Genomic DNA, 20,403 nt, shown 5'->3' with positions numbered 1-20,403 from the left:
GAAACGTGGGACAAGAGACTTCCAGTCTAGTTTCTTCTGAATCACGTGATCTTGAGAAAGAAGGCTGAGAGGACATTGTCACTGACCAGATCTCTTCTTCCCACCCAGAAGTCCAGGCTGGGTTTAGAGCTGGTGTCAGCATCTAGAGGAAGTTGTCAAGCCAGTGCATGAGGAGCAGGGCTCCTGAGAAGCTTGTGAAGGAGAGCCTTTGCTGGTCCAACTTCCATAGCCACGGCGCCCTCACCCTGCGCTTGCTCAGTGGAGTCACCCATTCCTGACTGAGTCAGGGTCACTCACGCGGTGACAGCTGTGGCTCTCCTTACATGAGCTAATTTGGGAGTTGGAATGTCATGCACAGGTCCCTTGCTTCTCCACCCCCATGGTAATATTAACCTCCTCTCTGGGGAGCAAGGGACAAACAGTACAGGGTCCGGGAGTGAGTGAGACCGTGGCTTTGGGGAAGAGAATTTCACAGGGAGGGAGGGCTGCTCAGAGTCCTTGCTGAATCTGTCCAGAGAGACGGGCTGAGGCTGGGCTGATAGAAGAAGAAGACAGGTGATAGAGCGGTGCCATTTTGAGAGGGAGTACCAGCTGGGAACCCAAGACCCAGGGGCAGCGTGGGGTGGAGGAGGCAGGGCGCACAGGCGGTGAGTGAAGGCCAGGGTGTGAGCAGCGAGGGAGCCAGCGAGCACTGCGGGATGAACTTCGCGGTGGGTTTCAAGCCGCTGTTAGGGGATGCACACAGCATGGACAACCTGGAGAAGCAGCTCATCTGCCCCATCTGCCTGGAGATGTTCTCCAAGCCCGTGGTGATCCTGCCCTGCCAGCACAACCTGTGTCGCAAGTGCGCCAACGACGTCTTCCAGGTGGGCCTAGGTCAAGCAAGCAGCGCAGAGTGTGGGGGAGCAGCTGGGTGCTGGGGAGGGGGTGAGCCAGGTGCTCTGAGGGGGGTCTGAGGCTGAGGACAGGGGAGCTGAGGTCCCCAAGATAGCAGAGTAAGCATGAGTCAGCAGCTGCCCTGAGACCAGACAGACAGCCTGTGCCCACAGCAGCTAGGTGGCCTCCAAAGAGGACTGGCAGGACCCAGGGACCCAGGAGAGGGTGCTCCAGGTGGGCCGTGAAGGAGACTGGGCTAGACTCTGTGCACTGTTAGGGTCCATACTTTGAGGTCCTTGGGGGCAGTCTACAGAAGAGACAAGTGAATACTGACACAGGAACATAACAGGGAATCTAGTGAGACAGTTTGTAATGATAGCTGAGCTATTTAAGGTAACGTTCCAGGCAGTGTGTGTGTGTGTGTGTGTGTGTGTGTGTGTGTGTGTGTTTCCTTGTTGTTTTTAAACCAGCTCTGGCGAGTTTTTGTGTTGTTTTTTGTTTGTGTGAGTTCTGGGGTTTGAACTCTGGGCTTGGGCACTGTCCCTGAGCTCTTCAGCTCAAGGCTACCACCCTACCCCTTGAGCCTTGGCCCCACTTCCCATTTTCTAGAGGTTAATTGGAGATAAGAGTCTCAGGTTCTTTAGTACTGGCTGGCTTTGAACAGTGATCTCAGTCTCTTGAGTAGCTAGGGTTACAGGCGTGAGCCACCGTGCGCGGCCCTCTGGCAAGTTTTGTTAAAGAAAAATGATGCACTGTTCTGTACTCTACACAATCAGTGGCATTCTCTAGTGTACCATTGAAGTGATCCCTGAAACTATAGGCTCGAGGCATCCATGTTCCAGAGATGTGGGGGCAGAGTTCAACATCGTGGACTAGGAATATTCTCCTCAAGGTCACTTCGCACCTGTGGCTTCCAGATTCACTAAAGAGGCCTACAGGCTATAAGAGTGGAGGTCATGGGGCTGGGAGTTTTGCCTGGTGGTAGCGTGCTTGCTTAGCATGCACAAAGACCTGAGTTGGATTCCTTGGTACCACATACGTAGAAAAAAAGCCAGAAGTGGTGCTGTGGCTCAAGTGGCAGAGGGTTAGCCTTGAGGAAAGCCCAAAGACAGTGCTTAGGCCCTGAGTTCAAGGCCCAGGACTGGCAAAAAATAAATAAATAAATAACGAGTGGAGGCCATTTGATAGCAGACAGAACACAGAGATGGAATTGTACTTCCCAGAAGTACAGCAAGCCAGTTTTTGGTTTATTACAGTCATGGGGCCAAGCATAGCTAAATAAAGTTACAGATACTATCTTAGCCAGTGATTATAAAAGTAAAAAGCAAATTGGGGACCTGTGGCTCACACCGGTAATCCTACTACTACTAGCTACTCAGGTAGCTGAGATCTGAGGATCATGGTTTAAAGCCAGCCCAGGCAAAAAAGTCTGTGAGACTCATGAGCAAATGAAAGGGTGAGACACTGAAATTCAAGCCTCAGAGCACCACACACATAAAAAGAAGAGTTAGCATATTTTTACTCATCTGCACCAAAAATTACAAGGCAATGTGCCCAGCAAAATGCTTTCTTTTCCTCCCCCTCCTCCTCCTCCTCTCCTACTCCTCCTCTCCTCCTCCTCCTCCTCCTCCTCCTGCTCCTCTTCCTTCTTTTTCTTTTGGCAGCATGTGATTTGAACTCAGGGCCTCACACCTGCTAGGCAATTGATCTACTGCTGAGTCTCACCTCATCTTCCTTTTTTGTTGCTATCGCTGTAAACCTGTATCATTCCCTGCTCCTCTCTCCTTCTCTGTGCTAAGGTTTCAATTCAGTACCTTGTACCTGCTAAGCACATGCCTTCCATCCAGCTGCATCCCACACAAGTGATTTCTTTTTTTGTTGTTGTGGTTGTGGGGCTTGAACTCAGAGCCCAGGTACTCTCCCTAAGCTCTTTTGCTTTGAGCCACAGAGTCACTTCCAGTTTTTGAGTGGCGAATTGGAGTCTCCCTGGGACTTTTTTGCCTGGGCTGGCTTCAAACTTCAGTCTTCAAATCTCAGCCTCCTAAGTAGTTAGGATTATAGGCATGAGCCACTGGCACCTGGCAAAAGTGATTTTTCCTTTCCTTTCCTTTTCTTTTTCTTCCTTTTTCTTAGGCCAGTCCTGGGGCCTAACTCAGGGCCTGGGCACTGTACTTGAGCTTCTTTTGCCTAAGGCTAGCAATCTACCGCCTGAGCCGCAGTGCCACTTCTAGCTTTCTCTGTGTTCATGGTACTGAGGAATTGAACCCAGGTCTTCACGCATTTTAGGCAAGCACTCTACCTCTAGGTCAAATTCCTAGCCTCCTGGAACACATGATTTTTTGTTGCCAGTCCTGAGGCTTGAACTCAGGGCCTGAGCACTGTCCTTGGGCTTTCTCTAGGCTAGTGGTCTGCCACTTGAGCCATAGCACCACTTCCAGATTTTTCTATGTATGTGGTACTGAGGAATCGAACCTGGGTCTCTGTGCATGCTAGGCAAGCACTCTACCACTAGTTAAACTTCAGGCCCCCACAAGTGATTTTTAACTGAGGAAATGCTTATTTTTCTGCATCCTTTGGGTGGTGTGTTTACGGGGGGGAAACATTGGGCTAGGTGAGTCAGGCCATAGTACACTGTGTCCTCGACCCAGCCCTCACTGGTCTTCTATTTATTGCTGTTACTGAGTGCCCAACTCTCTGAACCCCTCCAGACATCCTTCATCAAGGCCTTTCCTTACTTGCTCTTCTTGAATGCCCATGAACTTTCTTCTGTCATGACTTGGCCCAAGAATCCCTTGATTTCCACCTGCAGGCCTAGCCTGTCATGTCTTTCCATCCCTGGCCTCAAGTCCAGTGTAAGAAGCTACATGTTTCTGGGAGTTATTTCTTCTCTCTCACTGAGAGACCCTTCTCTCTCATGGATTATGCTGAGACTCACTCTCATGAATCTGAAATATGTAAAGTCTGGAAAGCTAAGGTAACATGTCCTGTAAAATCCAGCCAGAGTATTAGAGCGTGAGTCACATGATGCCACTTGCAGAGGACGCAGGACGAGGCCATGCACAAAGCCTAGAAGATGCTGCATCGACCTCCTTTGCTCTAGGCAGTCTTTCATATCCCAGCCCACTCTGAGTTTAAAGATGCTTTAGAATGCTGATCTAGCCAAGAGAGACCTAGGAATAGTTTGGGCTTAACTCGGTGCAAGAGATAGGCATGGTAGTGAACACTTGTAATCCCAGACACTTAGGGGCTGAGACAGGACAATCACTCAAGCTCACACATTTGAGATCTGCAACAATGAGAGCCCATCTCAAGCAAGTGCCAGAGGTATAGTTCAAATGGTAGGAACTTGCCTAGTACCTGCTGCACACACACACACATACACACACACACACACACACACATGCACGCACGCATACACACACGCACACATGCACGCACACACACACACGCACGTGCGCACACACATGCATGCACGCATACACACACACACACACGCACACACACACACACACACATTCTGCATCTGATGTGTGCATGTTTGAAAGCGAAGAGCACCCAGGCCCTCTGCAGAGAGCACAGTGAACAGCTCATTCCCCTGATGCTTTATTTGGGGGGTCTGGGGGAGGCCGACCCAGTTATCCAGCTGCACCTATGTCTCCACAGCTCGGCAGAGCCCAGCAGCTCTCTGTCTGGGAGATGAGCATATTTAGTTTTTCACACATTGCCTCCACATTTTGACAACTCCAGGCATAATCAGATTGTGTGTTTTCTAAGTATGGTGACAAGAATAGAACTTTTAGTTCTTTCATCTTCAAATCACTTGGGAAGAGAACCTTTAGAACATTGCCTAGAAAGTTAACAGTTATGAAAGTGACACCAGCATTTAAATTTTCACATGGACACTTTTTTTTTCAAACACCCTAGGAGTTTATGTCACAGAAAGGTCATCTACCACTGACTTCAGACCCTCATTTCCTTCACTGAACAGAAGCCAGTTTTCATGCTTGCATGACCTGCCATACACCCATTGCCCTCGGTGCTTTTGGAAGTCTCTCGTGATTGTTCTATATCATATATTGAGCGCTGTGACTTCTGTTTTAAATATCTGCAAACTGAGTCCTTGTTATGACAAGAGCACAGTCTTTGGAATCCATCCCCTAAACACTTAGACCTTTCCAATGTCTCCAATGTCTTGTCTTTAAAAATTGCCACAGTTTGGGCCAGGAGTTGGCCTAGTGGTAGAGTGCTTGCCTAGCATGCAGGAAGACCCGGGTTTGATTCCTCAGTACCACATACATAGAAAAAAGCTGGAAGTGGTGCTGTGGCTCAAGTGGTAGAGTTCTAGCCTTGAGAAAGTCCAAGGACAGTGCTCAGGCCCTGAGCTCAAGCACAGGACTGGCAAAAAAAAAAAATTGTCAGTTTGCCAAGCACAGTGGCTCATGCCTGTAATCCTAGCAACACAGGAGGCTGAGGTCTGAGAATCATGGTTCAAAGCCAGCCTGGGCACAGAAGTCTGTGAGACTCTTCAGTGAACCACTAGAAACCCGGAAGAGGCACTGTGGCTCAAGGAGTAGAGCAGTCACCTTGATCTGAAGAGCTCAGGACTGTGCCCAGGCCCAGAGTTCAAGTCCCATGGCCAACAAAAGAAATTGCCATAGTAGACAAAGAACTTTTGCTAGGGTTGGAGGCGTGGCTCGGGTTGTCGAGTGCCAGCCAATGCATGAAAGCAAGCATTGGATAGCAAGTGTGTCTTGATCTGAGACTCCTTAGAGATGGGGGAGAGGGAGGGAGAGAGAGAGAGCGAGCGAGCGAGAGAGAACCTATGCTACACACTTGTGGCTCACACCAGTAATCCTAGCTACTCAAGAGGCTGAGAGCTACAGATTTGGGTTTGAAGCCTGCTGAGAAGAAAAGCCTGTGAAATTCTTCAATTAACCAGTAAAAAAAAATGGAGTGGAGCTGTGGCTCAAGTGGTAGAGCCTTAAGCAAAAAAAAAAAGCTGATAACTCTAGGCCCTACGTTGGAAGAGAGAGAGACAGAGACAGAGAGACAGACACAGAGAGAGAAATCTGGGGAGGGGAGTTGTATTGATAAGCTCAAGTTAACTGGACAACCAAGAAGCCAAGTTGGAAAAGTCAAAGGTTAATCGAAGACACTAAGCAGGATTAAGGGTTTAGGAGGAAAGTACCCAGAGTCCCATCATACCCAACACATTGCTGGGGTTCTTTTGTTGTTGTTTTTTCATTTGTACACAGTATCTCCAAGCTCTCCTTCCCATATATGTATTACACACTTGTCATTATAATTCCCTTTATTTATGTAGGTTTTGTGTGTGTGTGTTGGTACTAGGGCTTGAACTCAGGGCCTAGATGTTGTCCCTTAGCATTTCAGGGCTAGTAACACTTTACCATTTGAGCCTCAGCTCCCATCCAGCTATAAGTCTCTTTAGAGCAATGATACTTTTCTTTTTCTCTGAACTGAAACAAAAAAATATGACATTAACCCCCCCACCTCAATTTCTTCTCCCTCTTTCCCCACACTTGCACCCACTCAGCCATCAAGGATTTTGAGTAGACCAAAGCTGTTGGTGTGAAAATCTGACACAAACATCTTCCCATGTGTTTCTGTATTTGTAAACTCGCTACGTCTAAACTACTTTAAAGCAAGCCTTTGTTTATTTTTATCGCTGCCCCCGCTTTTCTGTGGGCACTTGTGTCTGAGCTACAACCCGTTAATGTTCAACAGAAGGCCAGAAAGTGCTGGAAGGTTGCTCAGGATCAACTTCTCTGGAACAGCTTTTCCCAGACAGGGAGAACTTACAAGGGACTTAGGAGCTCTAATATCCCAGCCATCTGGGCGGGGGGAGGGGGGCGCGGGGGGGGGGGGATTGGCATCCCCCAGTAATAGAGTCACCAGCAGTCAGTGAACCAAGCTGGTTTTGTTTTTTGTTTTGGGTGTGTGTGGTTTTGTTTTGTTTTGTTTTTGGTCAGTTGTGGGGCTTGAACTCTGGGCCTGGGCATTGTCCCTAAACTCTTCAACTCAAGGCTACTGCTCTACCCTTTGAGCCACAAAGCCACTTTCCGTTTTCTCATGGTTAATTGGAGATGAGAGTCTCCCAGACTTCAGTGCTGGAGCTGGCTTTATACTTTCTCAGATCTCAGGCTCCTTGGTAGCTAGGATTACCGGTGTCATTTTAATAGCAGTACAGCAGCCTTTTAAAGGTAGACACCATATGCCGGTGGTAGTCACCATATGTTTTTTGTTTGTTTTTTTTTTGGCAGTTCCGAGGCTTGAACTCAGGGCCTAAGCACTATCCTTGGGCTTTTCCCTCAAGGCTAATGCTCTAATGCTTGAGCCAGAGCACCACTAATGGCTTTTTGATGATTAATTGAAGATAAGAGTATCACACTTTCCTGCCAAAGTTGACTGAACTTCAAGCCTTGGCCAGGAGTTTGGTCTAGTGGTAGAGTGCTTGCCTAGCATGCACGAAGACTCAGGTTTGACTCCTCAGTGCCACATACATAGAAAAAAGCCAGAAGTGGTGCCATGGCTCAAGTAGTAGAGCACTAGCCTTGGGAAAGCTCAAGGACAGTGCTCAAGCCCCAGGACCGGCAAAACAAACAAACAAAATACTAAAAAAAGAACTTCAAGCCTTCAACCTCCTGAGTAGCTAGGATGACAGGCATGAGCTATGGGCACCCAGCTACTTATTTGTTCTATTCCCCTCTGTGTGTGTGTGTGTGTGTGTGTGTGTGTGTGTGTGTGTGTGTGTGTGTGTGTGTGTGTGTTATGGTGGTAGGGTTTGAACCATACACTCCTATGCCTATTCCATCCTATTTTATCTTTCACAGTGGATAAAGAAGTTATTTCATAAGCCAGTTGCTGGTAGCTAGGCCTGTTAATCCTAGCTACTCAGGAGACTGAGATTTGAGAATTGTCAAAGCCAGTTAAGGCAGGAAAGTTTGTGAGACTCATCTCCAATTAATCACCAGAAAACCAGTTGGTACTGTGAGTAGCAGAGTGGCAGCCTTGAGCAAAGCAGAGCAGTGGGACAGTGCCCAGGCCTTGAGTTCAAGCCCCAGGACTGACAACAAAAGTTATTTCATGCCCATAGATTCCAGGAAGTCATTTATTTATAAGGCATTTTTGTAGAATAGGGTTGTTTATGTTTCCTTCAGTGTTTTATAACTAATAGAGTACCTTTATTGACATGATTACATTTGAATTAGATAGAACGGATATTCTCTCTCTAGTAGAGGGATAAACGCAGGAAACTAGGGTCACACAAAGAGATAGGAACATAAATCTAGGTACCCTGTTCTGTTTCCTAGAGCAGTGGAATCTCCTCTACACACTGCATCATCAGCACGTGAACCATTACTTTCTTGGGTGGAATCCCTTGTGAAAATATGACCCGTAAGGAAAGAACAAGGAGTTGGAGATTTAGTTCAGTGGAAGAGCACTAGCCAAGCAAGTGCAAGGCCCTAAGTTCAGTCCTCAGCTCTGGAGGGAAAAGAAGGGGGGGGCCAGGAGCATGGCCTAGTGGTTTAGTGTTCTTGCCTACCATGCACAAAGCTCTGGGTTCAATTCCCCAGTACCACATACACAGAAAGAGCTGGAAATGGTGCTGTGGCTTAAGTGGTAGAGCACTAGCCTTGAGAAAGCCCAAGGACAGTGTCCAGGCCCTGAGTTCAAGCCCCAGGACTGGCATAAAAAAAAAAAAAGAAAGAACAAGCAAGCCCCCCTGGTTGCCCCCTCCCCCCACCACACACACACACACACACACACACACACACACACACACACACTTTTCTTTCTTTTTTTTTCCTGATCTGAGGTGTAAACTCTGGGGCTGGGCACTGTCCCTGGGTAACTTTTGTTTAAGGCTAGTACTTGAGTCACAGCACCACTTCCAGCTTTTTCTGTGATTTAATTGGAAATAAGAGTCTCCTGGACTTTCCCTTCTGGGCTGGCTTTGGGTTATGATTCTGAGATCTCAGCCTCTTGCGTACCTGGATTACAGGTGTGGCCCACCAGCACCCAGAATATAGAATATAGAATAGAGCCAATTAATTAGTTCTTCGTTTTGAAATTGAAAGATAACAAAAGAAGATTTTGCTATGTGGATACTAGTTGTAGAGACAGCTTGAGCCCAGAGTAGACTGGAGCTATGCAGATATATCAAGGAAGCCACCTAGAATCTAAACATTAGGAACTTCTGGTTTCAGGACAGAGTGATTTCTCTTGTGCCATGGACCTATTTTTCAGTCTGTAAAATCTATGTATTCCTTTTAAGAACATTGCTTGCAAATACATATAATAATGATAATAAAGAAAGCCAATTGCATTAGAATACAGTGTGTACTCTTTGTAGGATATGGTCACACAGGCAAAACTGATTCTTAAAAGGGGGTGAAAATTTTACCCTTCATATGCACAAAGCCCATATTTCCATGCAGTACATAGACAGCAGCCTACCTGTGGTGTAAGAATTAACAGGAGAATGTCTAAAGTAACTCCTGGAGAGGACAATAATGAAAAAAGGGCTTGGGAAAACTAAGATATAATTATCAAAACATGTAAAGTGTGTGTGTGTGTGTGTGTGTGTGTGTGTGTGTGTGTGTGTGCGTGTGCGCATGTGCCAGCTTGATCTCAGGACCTGGGTACTGTCCCCTAAGCCTTTTTTGCTCAAGGCTAGCATTCTACCCTTTGGACCATCGCTCTAGTTCCAGCTTTTTTGGGTAGTTAATCAAAGGCAAAAGTCTCACAGACTTTCCTGCCCAGGCTAGCTTCATACGACAACCATCAGATCTCCGCCTGTGAGAAGCTAGGATCACGGGTGTGTCAACAGCACCCAGCTTTATTTCTTAATTGAAATCATGTTTGATAATTGCAGGCACCATGCCCCCCGCCGTGCAGCAAGTGGGGTGGTGCAGGGCTGAGATTTTCCCCAGCAGTAAGGATGGCTGTCCAAGAGTGATTTTTAAGAAAATAAAAAGGACCTCTGGGGGGCAGGTGGTGGCGGCACTCCCCAAGACACACCAAATTTCAAGTCTTTATATCTAATAATCTCTGTGCCCAGAGGGAGTGGGGCAGCATCCTGCCAGCATCCTGGAAGGGCAAGCACGCAGCCCTAAGCCATCCTGACTCATCCACCACTTTATTAGCTCAAACATGTCACACTGCAGGCACCCACTGCACTGCCACCGCTACTTCTACCCCCCCTACAGTCCAGACCACACCCAGCTTGATAAAATCACTCTTGATTATTATCATTGTCCTTGGTTTTCCAAGTCTTCTAGCTTCCTTCAGTGACTCCCCTGTTTTCAATTTCAGTGTCTATAGGAACTGTGTCTCTTGAAGGTCATTTAAATCCATCTTCTACTCCAACTTCAAGTTGCATCTTCTTTTTTTTTTCATATATTTTTTATTGTAATTAATAGAAGTTGCATCTTCTTAAGCATCTAATTCTTTGTTGTTGTTTTCGGGATTTTTTGTTTTTTGTTTTTTGTTTTGTTTTTCTGAGTCCCCTACAATGTTTTCTCATTGGTCTATCTTTACTATGGCACTCTGGTGCCCCCTTTTGTTCAGGTCAGGTTTGAGCATTATATTAAAAAAAAGTTTTTCAGCTAGATGCTAGTGGCTCCATCCTGTGATCTTACAATGAGAGCTGGCTGGCCGGATGCTGTCAGAGCTTTGCAGTCTCTGTTTAGTCCTTTGGCTCCCTTGGTGAAAAGAGGGGTAGGACTTGAACTAATTGCTACTTGAGGTCTACTCAATTTGGTTATATCATCCCAGAATATTTTCCACATGAAATCCAGTGACTTACGTATAGATACCTAAGAAGAGGAATAGAGAGGGTCTTCCAGGAGATTTATGCTACTTCCTCTCCCTGTCATAGACAGTCCTGCTTGAAATAGGGGCCCTCTGCAAAAAGGGAGGGTAGGGGTGAAAGGGGAATCTGAGAGGAAAGCAAAGGAAGGGGTGACATGGCCAAAAAAAATGTACCCATGACCTGGTTTATGACATAGTAACCCCTTTCTACTGCACCTTAATAAAAATAAAATTATATTTAAAAAAGAAAGAAATTGGACTCCTCCTAGAGTCCAGTGAGAGACTAGATTTGATCTGATGGGTGATCTTTTATTTATCTTAAGTGCACAGTTGTTTGAATTTTGCCTGCTCTAGTTGTTTTCTCTGTGAAAGATTTGGTCCTTTATGATCTTTTTTTCCTTAAAAAAAATCCATCTCTGGCCTGCCCCGGTAGCTCACACCTGTAATCCTAGCTACTCAGGAGGCTAAGATCTGAGACTCAAGGTTCAAAGCCAGGAACAAAAGGACCTGAGACTCTTATCTCCAGTTAACCTCTAGAAAATGGGAAGTGGGGCTTGGCTCACGGGTAGGGCAGTAGCCTTGAGCCGAAGAGCTCAGGGACAGTGCCCAGGCCCAGGGTAGGGTGGCAGCTTTGAGCTGAAGAGCTCAAGGACAGTGTCCAGGCTGAGTTCAAGCCCCATGACCCACAAAAAAAATCAATCTCTGGACTGGGAATGTGGCTTAGTGGTAGAGTGCATGCCTAATATGCATGAAGCCCTGGGTTCAGATCCTTAGTACCACAAAACAGGACCTAGTGGAATTTTCCAGTGTCCCTGCAGTCTTCTTCCTTGGAGAGGAGGGTAGAAGAATGGATGAAACTGAGGAAAGAGGCAAAGAGTCAAATTTGGCTGGGAATTTTCAGACTTACGGTTCTCTCAGCACCTCCTTACCTACTTAGATTCTAAATAGTGACAGGTAATTATATGAAGCAGATAACAGCCTGTGGTTGCACTCTTTTAATACCTTCCCTAAATGTAATGATATTCCTGTAATCCTGAAAGGTAATCTGAGAGGGATAGATGCATAAACTTAGCTTTGGATAATCTCAAACCCATCTGGTCCAGTTTTATGATGGGCTCAAGTGTTCATTTCCATGGTTCCCAAGAAATCCCAAGGAAGACGTGCTGTTTGTAGCGCACACCAGTTGGCTTCCCCAAGCTAGGCTGCCACACTTCACAGTGGAGCCCTGTTGCTGCTTTAGCTGCGAGCTTGGCCGTTGGTGGACACATCAGGATGCTTGACTCTGGAAGCCAGGGGTCGTGGCCCACACCTATAATCTCAGCCATCCAGAGTCTGAGGGCAGGACGGTCATGAGTTCCAAATCAGCCGGAGTTATAGGGCAAGATTCTGTTAACAAAACAAACCAAAAACCCCTGACTGAAACATATGATGGGGTGCTATTAACTAAGGGTCCTTTGAAACCCACCTTCTAGCTGGTGTATGAGGATTTGGAGAATGTCACAGAACCCAATTGTAGGAGATCTATGTAAATATGGAAATTCTCGGTGACTGTTGTCTCCATTGCTCTCTAGGAATATGAGAACTTCTTGCTGGTTAGATTAGCTCCTGTCATAAACAGCAGAAAACACCTAGTAACAATGATGGAAAGCACTAGAGGTTTAGGCCAATGGCAGAGCACCTTCTTAGTGCTGGTCCCCAGCATTTCCTCCACAAAATTAACAGTGGCTCAAAAATAAATTGCTTTTATCCAAAGATAAAGTGTGTGGAGTCAGTCCAGCACGGCCTTCTTACATGCCTTCTGTCATTTCTTTTCTTTTTTTTTTTTTGCCAGTCCTGGGCTTAAGCTCAGGGCCTGAGCACTGTCCTTGGACTTTCTCAAGGCTAGAGCTCTACCACTTGAGCCTCAGCACCACTTCCGGCTTTTTTCTATGTGTGTGGTACCAAGGAATTGAACCCGGGTCTTCATGCATGCTAGGCAAGCACTGTACCACTAGGCCAAACTCCCGGCCCAACCTTCTGTCATTTCTAACATCTGTGTACTACTTCATGGCTCATGTGGCTATTGCAGCTTGAGTCATCTGGTTTTATATTCCATCCATCAAAGAAAGAAAAGGGGTGGGTAAGCCTGTGAGACTGTTATCTACAATTAAGTACACCTAAAAAGCCAGAAGTGGAGTTGAAATGATAGAGCTCTAGTGTTTAGTAAAAAATAAAAAAATAAAGCTCGGGGCCGGGAGTTTGGCCTAGTGGTTGAGTGCTTGCCTAGCATGCATGAAGACCCGGGTTCAATTCCTCGGTACCACATACACAGAAAAAGGCCAGAAGTGGTGCTGAAGCGCAAGTGGTAGAGCTCTAGCCTTGAGAAAGTCCAAGGACAGTGCTCAGGCCCTGAGCTCAAGCCCAAGACTGGCAAAAAAATAATAATAATAAAAATAAAGCTCGGGACAGCACTCAGGCTCTGACTTCAAGCCTCAGGATCAACACCAACAAAGAAGAAGGAGGAGGCAGAGAAGGAGGAAGAGGAGAAGAAAGAGGAGGAAGAGGAGGAGGAGGAGGAGGAGGAGGAGGAGGAGAGAATTAGGAAATGTCCTTACCATTGAAGATACTTCCTAGAAATTGCATCAAATATTTCCATTTACAACTCAGTAGACGGGAACCTGGCCATATCCAGTTGGAAGGGAGACTTGATCTGCAGCATTTATACCCCACACCTGGCCAAAACTCAGGGGCTGCATTATTGAAGAACAGGTGATCAATGAGGAACAATAACTGATCAGCCAGTATTTCATCTGTGTCTCTCTACAAACTGGTTTTCTCATCTCTGGGAACTTGGCTTTTTTTTTTTTTTTTTTTTTTTTTTTGCCAGTCCTGGGCTTGAGCTCAGGGCCTGAGCACTGTCCTTGGATTTTTCTCAAGGCCAGAGCTCTACCACTTGAGCCTCAGCACCACTTCCGGTTTTTTCTAAGTATGTGGTACCAAGGAATTGAACCCCAGTCTTCATGCATGCTAGGCAAGCACTCTACCACTAGGTTGAACTCCTTGCCCCGAACTTGCCTTTTGTATTCATAGCTTCTTGCCCTCATTCTTTTCCAGGGTGGCTAGGATGTCAGCTCTTAGCCCAGCCCCACAAGCCTCTTCAGCTCCAAAGCAGTACCTAGGGTAGCTTGGTCAACCTCTGTCTCACTCCAGGTGCCAGCAGAGAACACTTGGTTGGTTTTGCCACATCAGATGATTACTCAGCTCCCTAGCCAGGCAGCTGTGACCAGGGGTTGCAGCAGGGTTCCCTTCAGGATGGGATGGAGAGGCTTTCTAAGTAGACTGTGGTACAAATGTCTCTCTAGGCCTTCCTCCAGCTGTCCCTGTGACCAGTCCTTACCCTGTATGTGGCTGTCATGGTCCTCAGGGCAGGGGTGTATTTTGTTCATGTCTTTGTCCTGGCATCAGGCAATAGCCTGACACCCACAACCTCAGATCTAAAGCCAGTGATCCACTGTAAACTTGACACAACTCAAATGCTCAACACTTAGAGAAGAAGAAAAAAAAAAAGCATCAGGGGCAGTGTAAGGAGCCAGGCTCTTCCCAATGTGACCCCAGGCTGGGGCCATTTTTCCTTTCCTTCCTCAGCCTTCCTGCTAAAGCTCTAAGCTTTGAGTTCCTATCTTTGAGATCGTACCTTGCACGGGCCTTGACCAGAGTGAGACTGCACAGAGATCTTCAAGGAGCTTTTGCTTCATATTCACACGGCCTATGGAAAAGAGCCAATGCCTCCTCTCCTCCCAGATCCCTCATGCCTCTCTGTGCCCGGTTCTCTCCTGCCCCCTGGACCCCTAGGCCTCGAACCCTCTGTGGCAATCCCGGGGCTCCACTGCTGTGTCATCAGGAGGCCGTTTCCGCTGCCCGTCTTGCAGGCATGAGGTAGTCCTGGATCGACATGGCGTCTACGGTCTGCAGCGAAACCTGCTGGTGGAGAACATTATTGATATCTACAAGCAGGAATCCTCCAGGTGGGTTGCCAGGGCCCTCTCCCTTCTTCCAAGAGTAGGTCTGGGACTCAGCCTGATGGAAACGTGTTCTTCAGCCTAGAGATGAGAGGATCCACAGCTAGCCAGGGCTGGGGGAGCTGATCAGTGCTGGGCCCTCAGCTGGTCTTCCACCCACAGATACCTGGGGAGCCCTCCAAGACTTCCAGTCAAGATGCCAGGGGATACCTTTGCCCTCTAGAATGAAGACTCTTTGTCACCCTCCCCAGGCCACTCCACTCCAAGGCAGAGCAGCACCTCATGTGTGAGGAGCACGAGGATGAGAAGATCAACATCTACTGTCTGAGCTGTGAAGTGCCCACCTGCTCCCTCTGCAAGGTCTTTGGGGCCCACAAGGACTGTGAGGTGGCACCCCTGCCCACCATTTACAAGCGCCAGAAGGTATCAGGCGAGGGAAGGGAGGGATGGGAGGGGCCGGCCTCTTACTCCACTTGGTTGTAAGGTCTACTGAATTAAGGCTGAAGTTCCAGCTTGAGATAGTTACTCGGCCTTCACTTCCTCACTGGTAAAGCAGGATCAAAGTGCCTACTTCTGAGAGCTGTTGTAAGCATAAAACTAGATAACGGATCGAAAGCAAAGGCTTTAATATGGTTCCTTCAATTCTCTCTCAGTAGCTACAACTGCTTTCTCTTTTCTTTCTGGTTTTTTTTTTTTTTTTTTTTTTTTTTTTGCCAGGCCTGGGACTTGAACTCAGGGACTGAGCACTGTCCTTGGGCTTTCTACCACTTGAGCCAGAGCACCATTTCCAGCTTTTTCTATATATGTGGTACCAAGGAATCCAACCCAGGTCTTCGTGCATGCTAGACAAGCACTCTACCAGTAGGCCCTAAACAACTGCTTTCTACACAAAACAGAAATTTAAAATTAGACTGCCTGACACCTGGGAAGTAATGTGGCCACTGAAGGAGTCAAAAAATGACTCACACTCTACCCTCAGCAACTCTGCCACATTTTTTTTTGTCAGCTGTAGGACTTGAACTCTGGGCCTGGGCACTGCCCCTGAGTTCTTCAGCTCAAAGCTACCACCCTATCCCTTGAACCACAGCCCCAGTGCCACTTCAGGTTTTCCAGGGGTTAATGGCCACCTTTGTATCTGTTTGAGCATCGCCACCACTGAGGTGAGGGGTCCACATTCCCCAGTGCCCCTCAGCATCTGCTTCAAACCTCAGATCCTGGTGGAAATTCTCACCGGGGACTAGCTCCAGACCTGTCCTTTGGGGCCATTCAGTAAGAACCTGTCTCAAAGAAAAATAAAGGTAGCATTTTTAAAATGCCAAACAATAATTGAATATTTTTAAATGACTATATATATAATGGCTGACCATAATAGTGTTGCTGTAATCCTAGCTGTTGGAGTAACTGAGTTCCAACAATAAAGAGTTCAAGAACAGCCATAGAAACCATCTCAGAAAACAAAAAATGTCTAAAAATCAGACCATATCAGCTGGGTGAGGTGGCTCATGCCTGTAATCCTAACTACTCAGGAGGCTGAGATCTGAGGATCAAGATTCAAAGCCAGCCCAGGCAATACAAATCGAAGAGACTCTTATCTCCAATTAATCACTAGAAAATGGGAAATGGAGCTGTGATTCAAGGGTAGGGTAATAGCCTCGAGCTGAAGAGCTCAGGGACAGCACCCAAGCCAGAGTTCAAGCCCCATGATCCCCTCCCCCCCAAAAAAGACCATATCAATTTGACAATCAAATTAAAATATATAGAACATGGATTAAGTGATGTATTCCTCTGAAGAGAGAAATAGTACAGATGCCGAAAACAATAGCTGGGTGCGGTGGCTCACACCTATAATCCTAGCTACTCAGGAGGCTAAGAACTGAGGATCAAGGTTCAAAGCCAGCCCACGTACTAAAAAGTCCATGAGACTCTTATGTCCAATCACTAGAAAATGGAAAATGGAGCTGTGGCTCCAGGGGTAGGGCAGTACCCCTTGAGCTGAAGAGCTCAGGGACAATGCTCAGGCTCAGAGTTCAAGTCCTGCAACTGACCAAAAAAAAAATAAAGAATAAAAACCCCAGAATGTAGCTGTACTGGGGAGGTAAGAAGGTTGAGAATGAGAAAGGTCTAATATAAGCCTTATAAGATCCCCCAGAATGAGAGAATAAAAAGAATAGAGCAAGGCCATGTTAACTGGATGGGTATCACTAAGACATTTTCAAAATTCATGGAAGACACAAATCTACAGACAAAACATCTAACCTGCGTGAGTGTGTGTTCGTAAGACACAACAGGTCTTGTAGATTTTCAAAGGATATCAGCTTCTTTCACATTTGGTCATGTAAAACCTTTCTCTACCTCCATCTCAAATCCACAGAATGTCCTCCTCTATTTCTTGAATGGTTCCCAACCTTCTAGATCTTTGCAGATGCCCCACGTTGGGGGGAAGGCAGTCTTCACTTAGGGAAACTGGAGGTGTGAGAGGGTGTGGCGGCAGGTCGGACCCTCCAGCTCTAAGAGCTGCTCCGTGTGTGTGGCAGAGTGAGCTCAGCGATGGCATCGCAATGCTGGTAGCCGGCAATGACCGCGTGCAAGCCGTGATCACACAGATGGAGGAGGTGTGCCAGACCATCGAGGTAAGCCTGGGCTGGGAGGAAGAAGGAAAACAGACTGACTGACATGGAGACCCTTAGCTACTGACTTTGGGGCAGAGCTTTTCTGGGCTTCTAGAACTGGTGGTGTCAAGCCAGGCTGCTGAGTTTGGATCCCTACTCACCCCTTCAGTGGTTTTCATCCAGTTAACTTCTGCATGCGTTGGTTTTGGTTTTAACTACATTGAATAATGATGATGAGCAAAGGCATCTTGAGCGCCAGGGCAGACAACTGAGACCCAATCAATGTACACACACACACACACACACACACACACACACACACACACACACACACAGGCTGAGTGTGGTGGCACACAACTGTAACCCCAGTAGTCAAGGAAGCTAATCAGGAAAATCGTCAGTTTAAAGCCAGTCTAGGCTACATAATGAGACCCTATTAAAAAAAATCATTGCTGGGCATGGTGGCTCACACCTGTAAGCCTAGCTACACAGGAGGCTGAGATCTGAGGATCCTGTTTCAAAGCCAACCCAGGCACTAAAAACTGTGAGACTCTTATCTCCAATTAATCTCTAGAAAACTGGAAGTGGTACTGAGGCTCAAAGGGGTAGGGCTGTAGCCTTGAGCTGAAGAGCTCAGGGACAGCGCCGAGGCCCAGAGTTCAAGCCCCATGACTGACCAAAAACAAAAAACCACCATTAAACAGTGATGATGAAGGTACAGCGACTGCTTCCTTGAGTCTTTTTGAGAATTAAATGGAAGTTAGTGCAAATCAAAACCAGGCCAGCGGTGGAGGTGGCACCCAGTGAGGCTACTTTGCAATGTTCTGTTATCATTGTTGTTTCCGACAAGATCCGGGTTGGGGGTCGTGCTGTGCCTCTAACTCCCAGTGTGACCAGTCAGGTCACTTTCCTTGGCGCTCCGTGAGTCCCATTTAGTCCGGGAGCAAATTGCACACCCAGCGCCGGCAGCCCTGAGTTCTCAGCCCCACTTTCCTTCATGTTTACTTTGGGTCTTTCAGGACAACAGCCGCAGGCAGAAGCAGTTGTTAAACCAGAGGTTCGAGACCCTGTGCGCAGTGCTGGAGGAGCGCAAGGGCGAGCTGCTGCAAGCGCTGGCCCGGGAGCAGGAGGAGAAGCTGCAGCGCGTCCGCGGCCTCATCCGGCAGTATGGAGACCACCTGGAGGCCTCCTCGAAACTCGTGGAGTCGGCCATCCAGTCCATGGAGGAGCCCCAAATGGCGCTCTACCTCCAGGTGGGCCCCGGGAGAGGGCGGCGCTCGGGCACAGTGGCTGAGCCGGGGACGAGGGGCGCCCCGCGCTCACCCTTCCCCCCATTTCCTTCCCCGCAGCAGGCCAAGGAGCTGATCAATAAGTGAGTCGCCGGCGGGACGTGGAGACGAGGGAAAGGGGGGCGGCGCGGAGCCCTCGGGCGCGGAGGGAGGCTGGGTGGGGGGCGCAGGGGCGTCACCCCCTGAGCCCCGATGGCCGCCGCAGGGTCGGGACCATGTCGAAGGTGGAGCTGGCGGGGCGTCCCGAGCCGGGCTACGAGAGCATGGAGCAGTTCTCGGTGAGCGTGGAGCACGTGGCCGAAATGCTGCGGACCATCGACTTCCGGCCCGGTGAGTCCGCGAGGGAGGGCCGCGCGCCTCCCGAGCCTGCGTCCCGAGGCCAGGCGGGGCAGGACCCCCAGAAAAGCCGGCGTCCCACCCTCACCCGGGTCTCCTTGGACCCAGGCGCAGCCCGGGAGGACGAGGAAGAGGAGGTGGCGTTCGACGGGGACGAGGGGAACGCGGGCCCCGAGGAGGAGCGGCCGAGCGCGTCAGAAAGTGAGAGTGACCCAGAGGCTGGGGGTGGGACAGCTGGACAGTGGGGGCGCGTGTCCCTTCGGGGACGGTCCGCCCGGCCACAACCCCGCACTTCCCCCCAAAGTGCCCCGCACCGGGAGCCACAAAGGAGCGCCCGCTCTCCCCGCCCTGCATTCCTCCGCTCCCTCGACCGCCGGGTTCGGTGTGCGGGGAGCGTGGACACCCGTGGACAGGGAAAGGCAGGACACGGGGTTTCTTTTTGTTCCCCTGGAGCACCCGCCCACCGTGCCCTCCCCGCCCCCCCCCCAGGCCTGCACTGACCCGACCCCGGTGGAGAGCCCGCGTCCCCCGGGGTCCCTCGCCAGCCTGGTGGAGGACCTGCGCCAGGAGCACGGATCCCAGAGTCCTGCCCCGGGGATGGGGCCTCAATAAAGGACCCTTGTGTCCCACACCCGTCTCGACTCCTTCCGCTGCCCGCTCCCCTCGTGCTCTGCAGAGGCGACTCCGCCACCTCCTGGCCCCTTTCCACCGCCACCGGAGACCATCTGGGGGCGGAGGTGAGGTGAATCCCCACGCGCACGCGCCATGCGGGACCCCTGAGTCCAGGGATCTGGACAGGGGGGAACCGGGAATGGCACCCCCAGGAGCTTGGAGGGAGGAACGCCCATAAGTCCCCCCCTGCTGCGGTGCCCGCGCCCCCACGACAGCAGCCAAAGGCTCTTCAGCACTTTTATTAAAAAATAACCACTCGGAGGAGAGTGCGCGGGGGTCTCGGGCGCTCCGCACGGCGGCGGCGGATCGGGGTCCGTTCCGGCCGCGCGTGTTCCCGCCCAGGGTGGAGGAGGGGGTCAAGGCTGTCGCCGACCTAGACGGGGCGGATCACTTGCCCACGGAGTCAAATATGATGCGGTTCTGCTCGGCGCGCTCCCGCTGGCTCTGCGTCCGCGCGAGCTCCAGCAGGGTCCTCAGCAGGTGGAAGGTGAGGTCGATGGAGAGGGGCGGAGGGTCGTCCCGTCGCGGCCGCTCGCCGGTGCTCTCAGATTCCCACTGCGCGGGTCCTGCCAGGCGCGGGAAGCGCTCGGCCAGCAGCAAGAGCAGCGCACGGGCTCCCCCCTGGCTCCGCGCCCCGGGGCTCCATCGCAGATGTGGGTCCTGGACCCCCGCTGTCGCCGCCGCCGCCACCGCCGCTGCCCGGCCCCATTGACTGCTCCCGGGGTGTAGCTGTGCCCAGAGCAGCAGCGCCGCCAGCAGCGCCGCGCATCCCCTCGGTCTCATGGTGCC

At 49.5% G+C, this 20,403-nt stretch overlaps 2 protein-coding genes across 3 annotated transcripts; one reads left to right on the top strand and one right to left on the bottom strand.

Moving 5' to 3' along the window:
• Positions 1–314: 314 nt before the first annotated feature.
• On the top strand, positions 315–19,539 carry Trim54 (tripartite motif containing 54). Of its 2 annotated transcripts, XM_090336183.1 has the most exons (10): positions 315–382; positions 723–866; positions 14,542–14,714; positions 14,960–15,131; positions 17,243–17,338; positions 18,337–18,570; positions 18,667–18,689; positions 18,812–18,936; positions 19,051–19,143; positions 19,432–19,539. In XM_090336183.1, the coding sequence occupies exons 1-10, from the start codon at positions 380–382 to the stop codon at positions 19,440–19,442; spliced, it is 1,074 nt and encodes a 357-aa protein (XP_090192309.1). In that variant the 5' UTR covers positions 315–379; the 3' UTR covers positions 19,443–19,539. The 2 variants fall into 2 exon arrangements, with proteins under 2 accessions (XP_090192309.1, XP_090192308.1); XM_090336182.1 differs by lacking the exon at positions 315–382 and having other exon boundaries at positions 439–866.
• A 462-nt stretch (positions 19,540–20,001) lies between these two features.
• Positions 20,002–20,397, bottom strand: Ucn (urocortin). The gene has a single exon (XM_090336180.1). It carries the CDS (start codon positions 20,395–20,397, stop codon positions 20,002–20,004), a length of 396 nt encoding a protein of 131 aa, XP_090192306.1.
• Positions 20,398–20,403: the final 6 nt, after the last annotated feature.

Source organism: Megascapheus bottae, chromosome 7, assembly GCF_031878675.1.
Source record: "Megascapheus bottae isolate mThoBot1 chromosome 7, mThoBot2.hap1, whole genome shotgun sequence".
Taxonomy (NCBI): domain Eukaryota; kingdom Metazoa; phylum Chordata; class Mammalia; order Rodentia; family Geomyidae; genus Megascapheus; species Megascapheus bottae.
The sequence above is the reverse complement of the archived record's forward strand: the minus strand, read 5'-3'. Positions and strand labels throughout refer to the sequence as shown.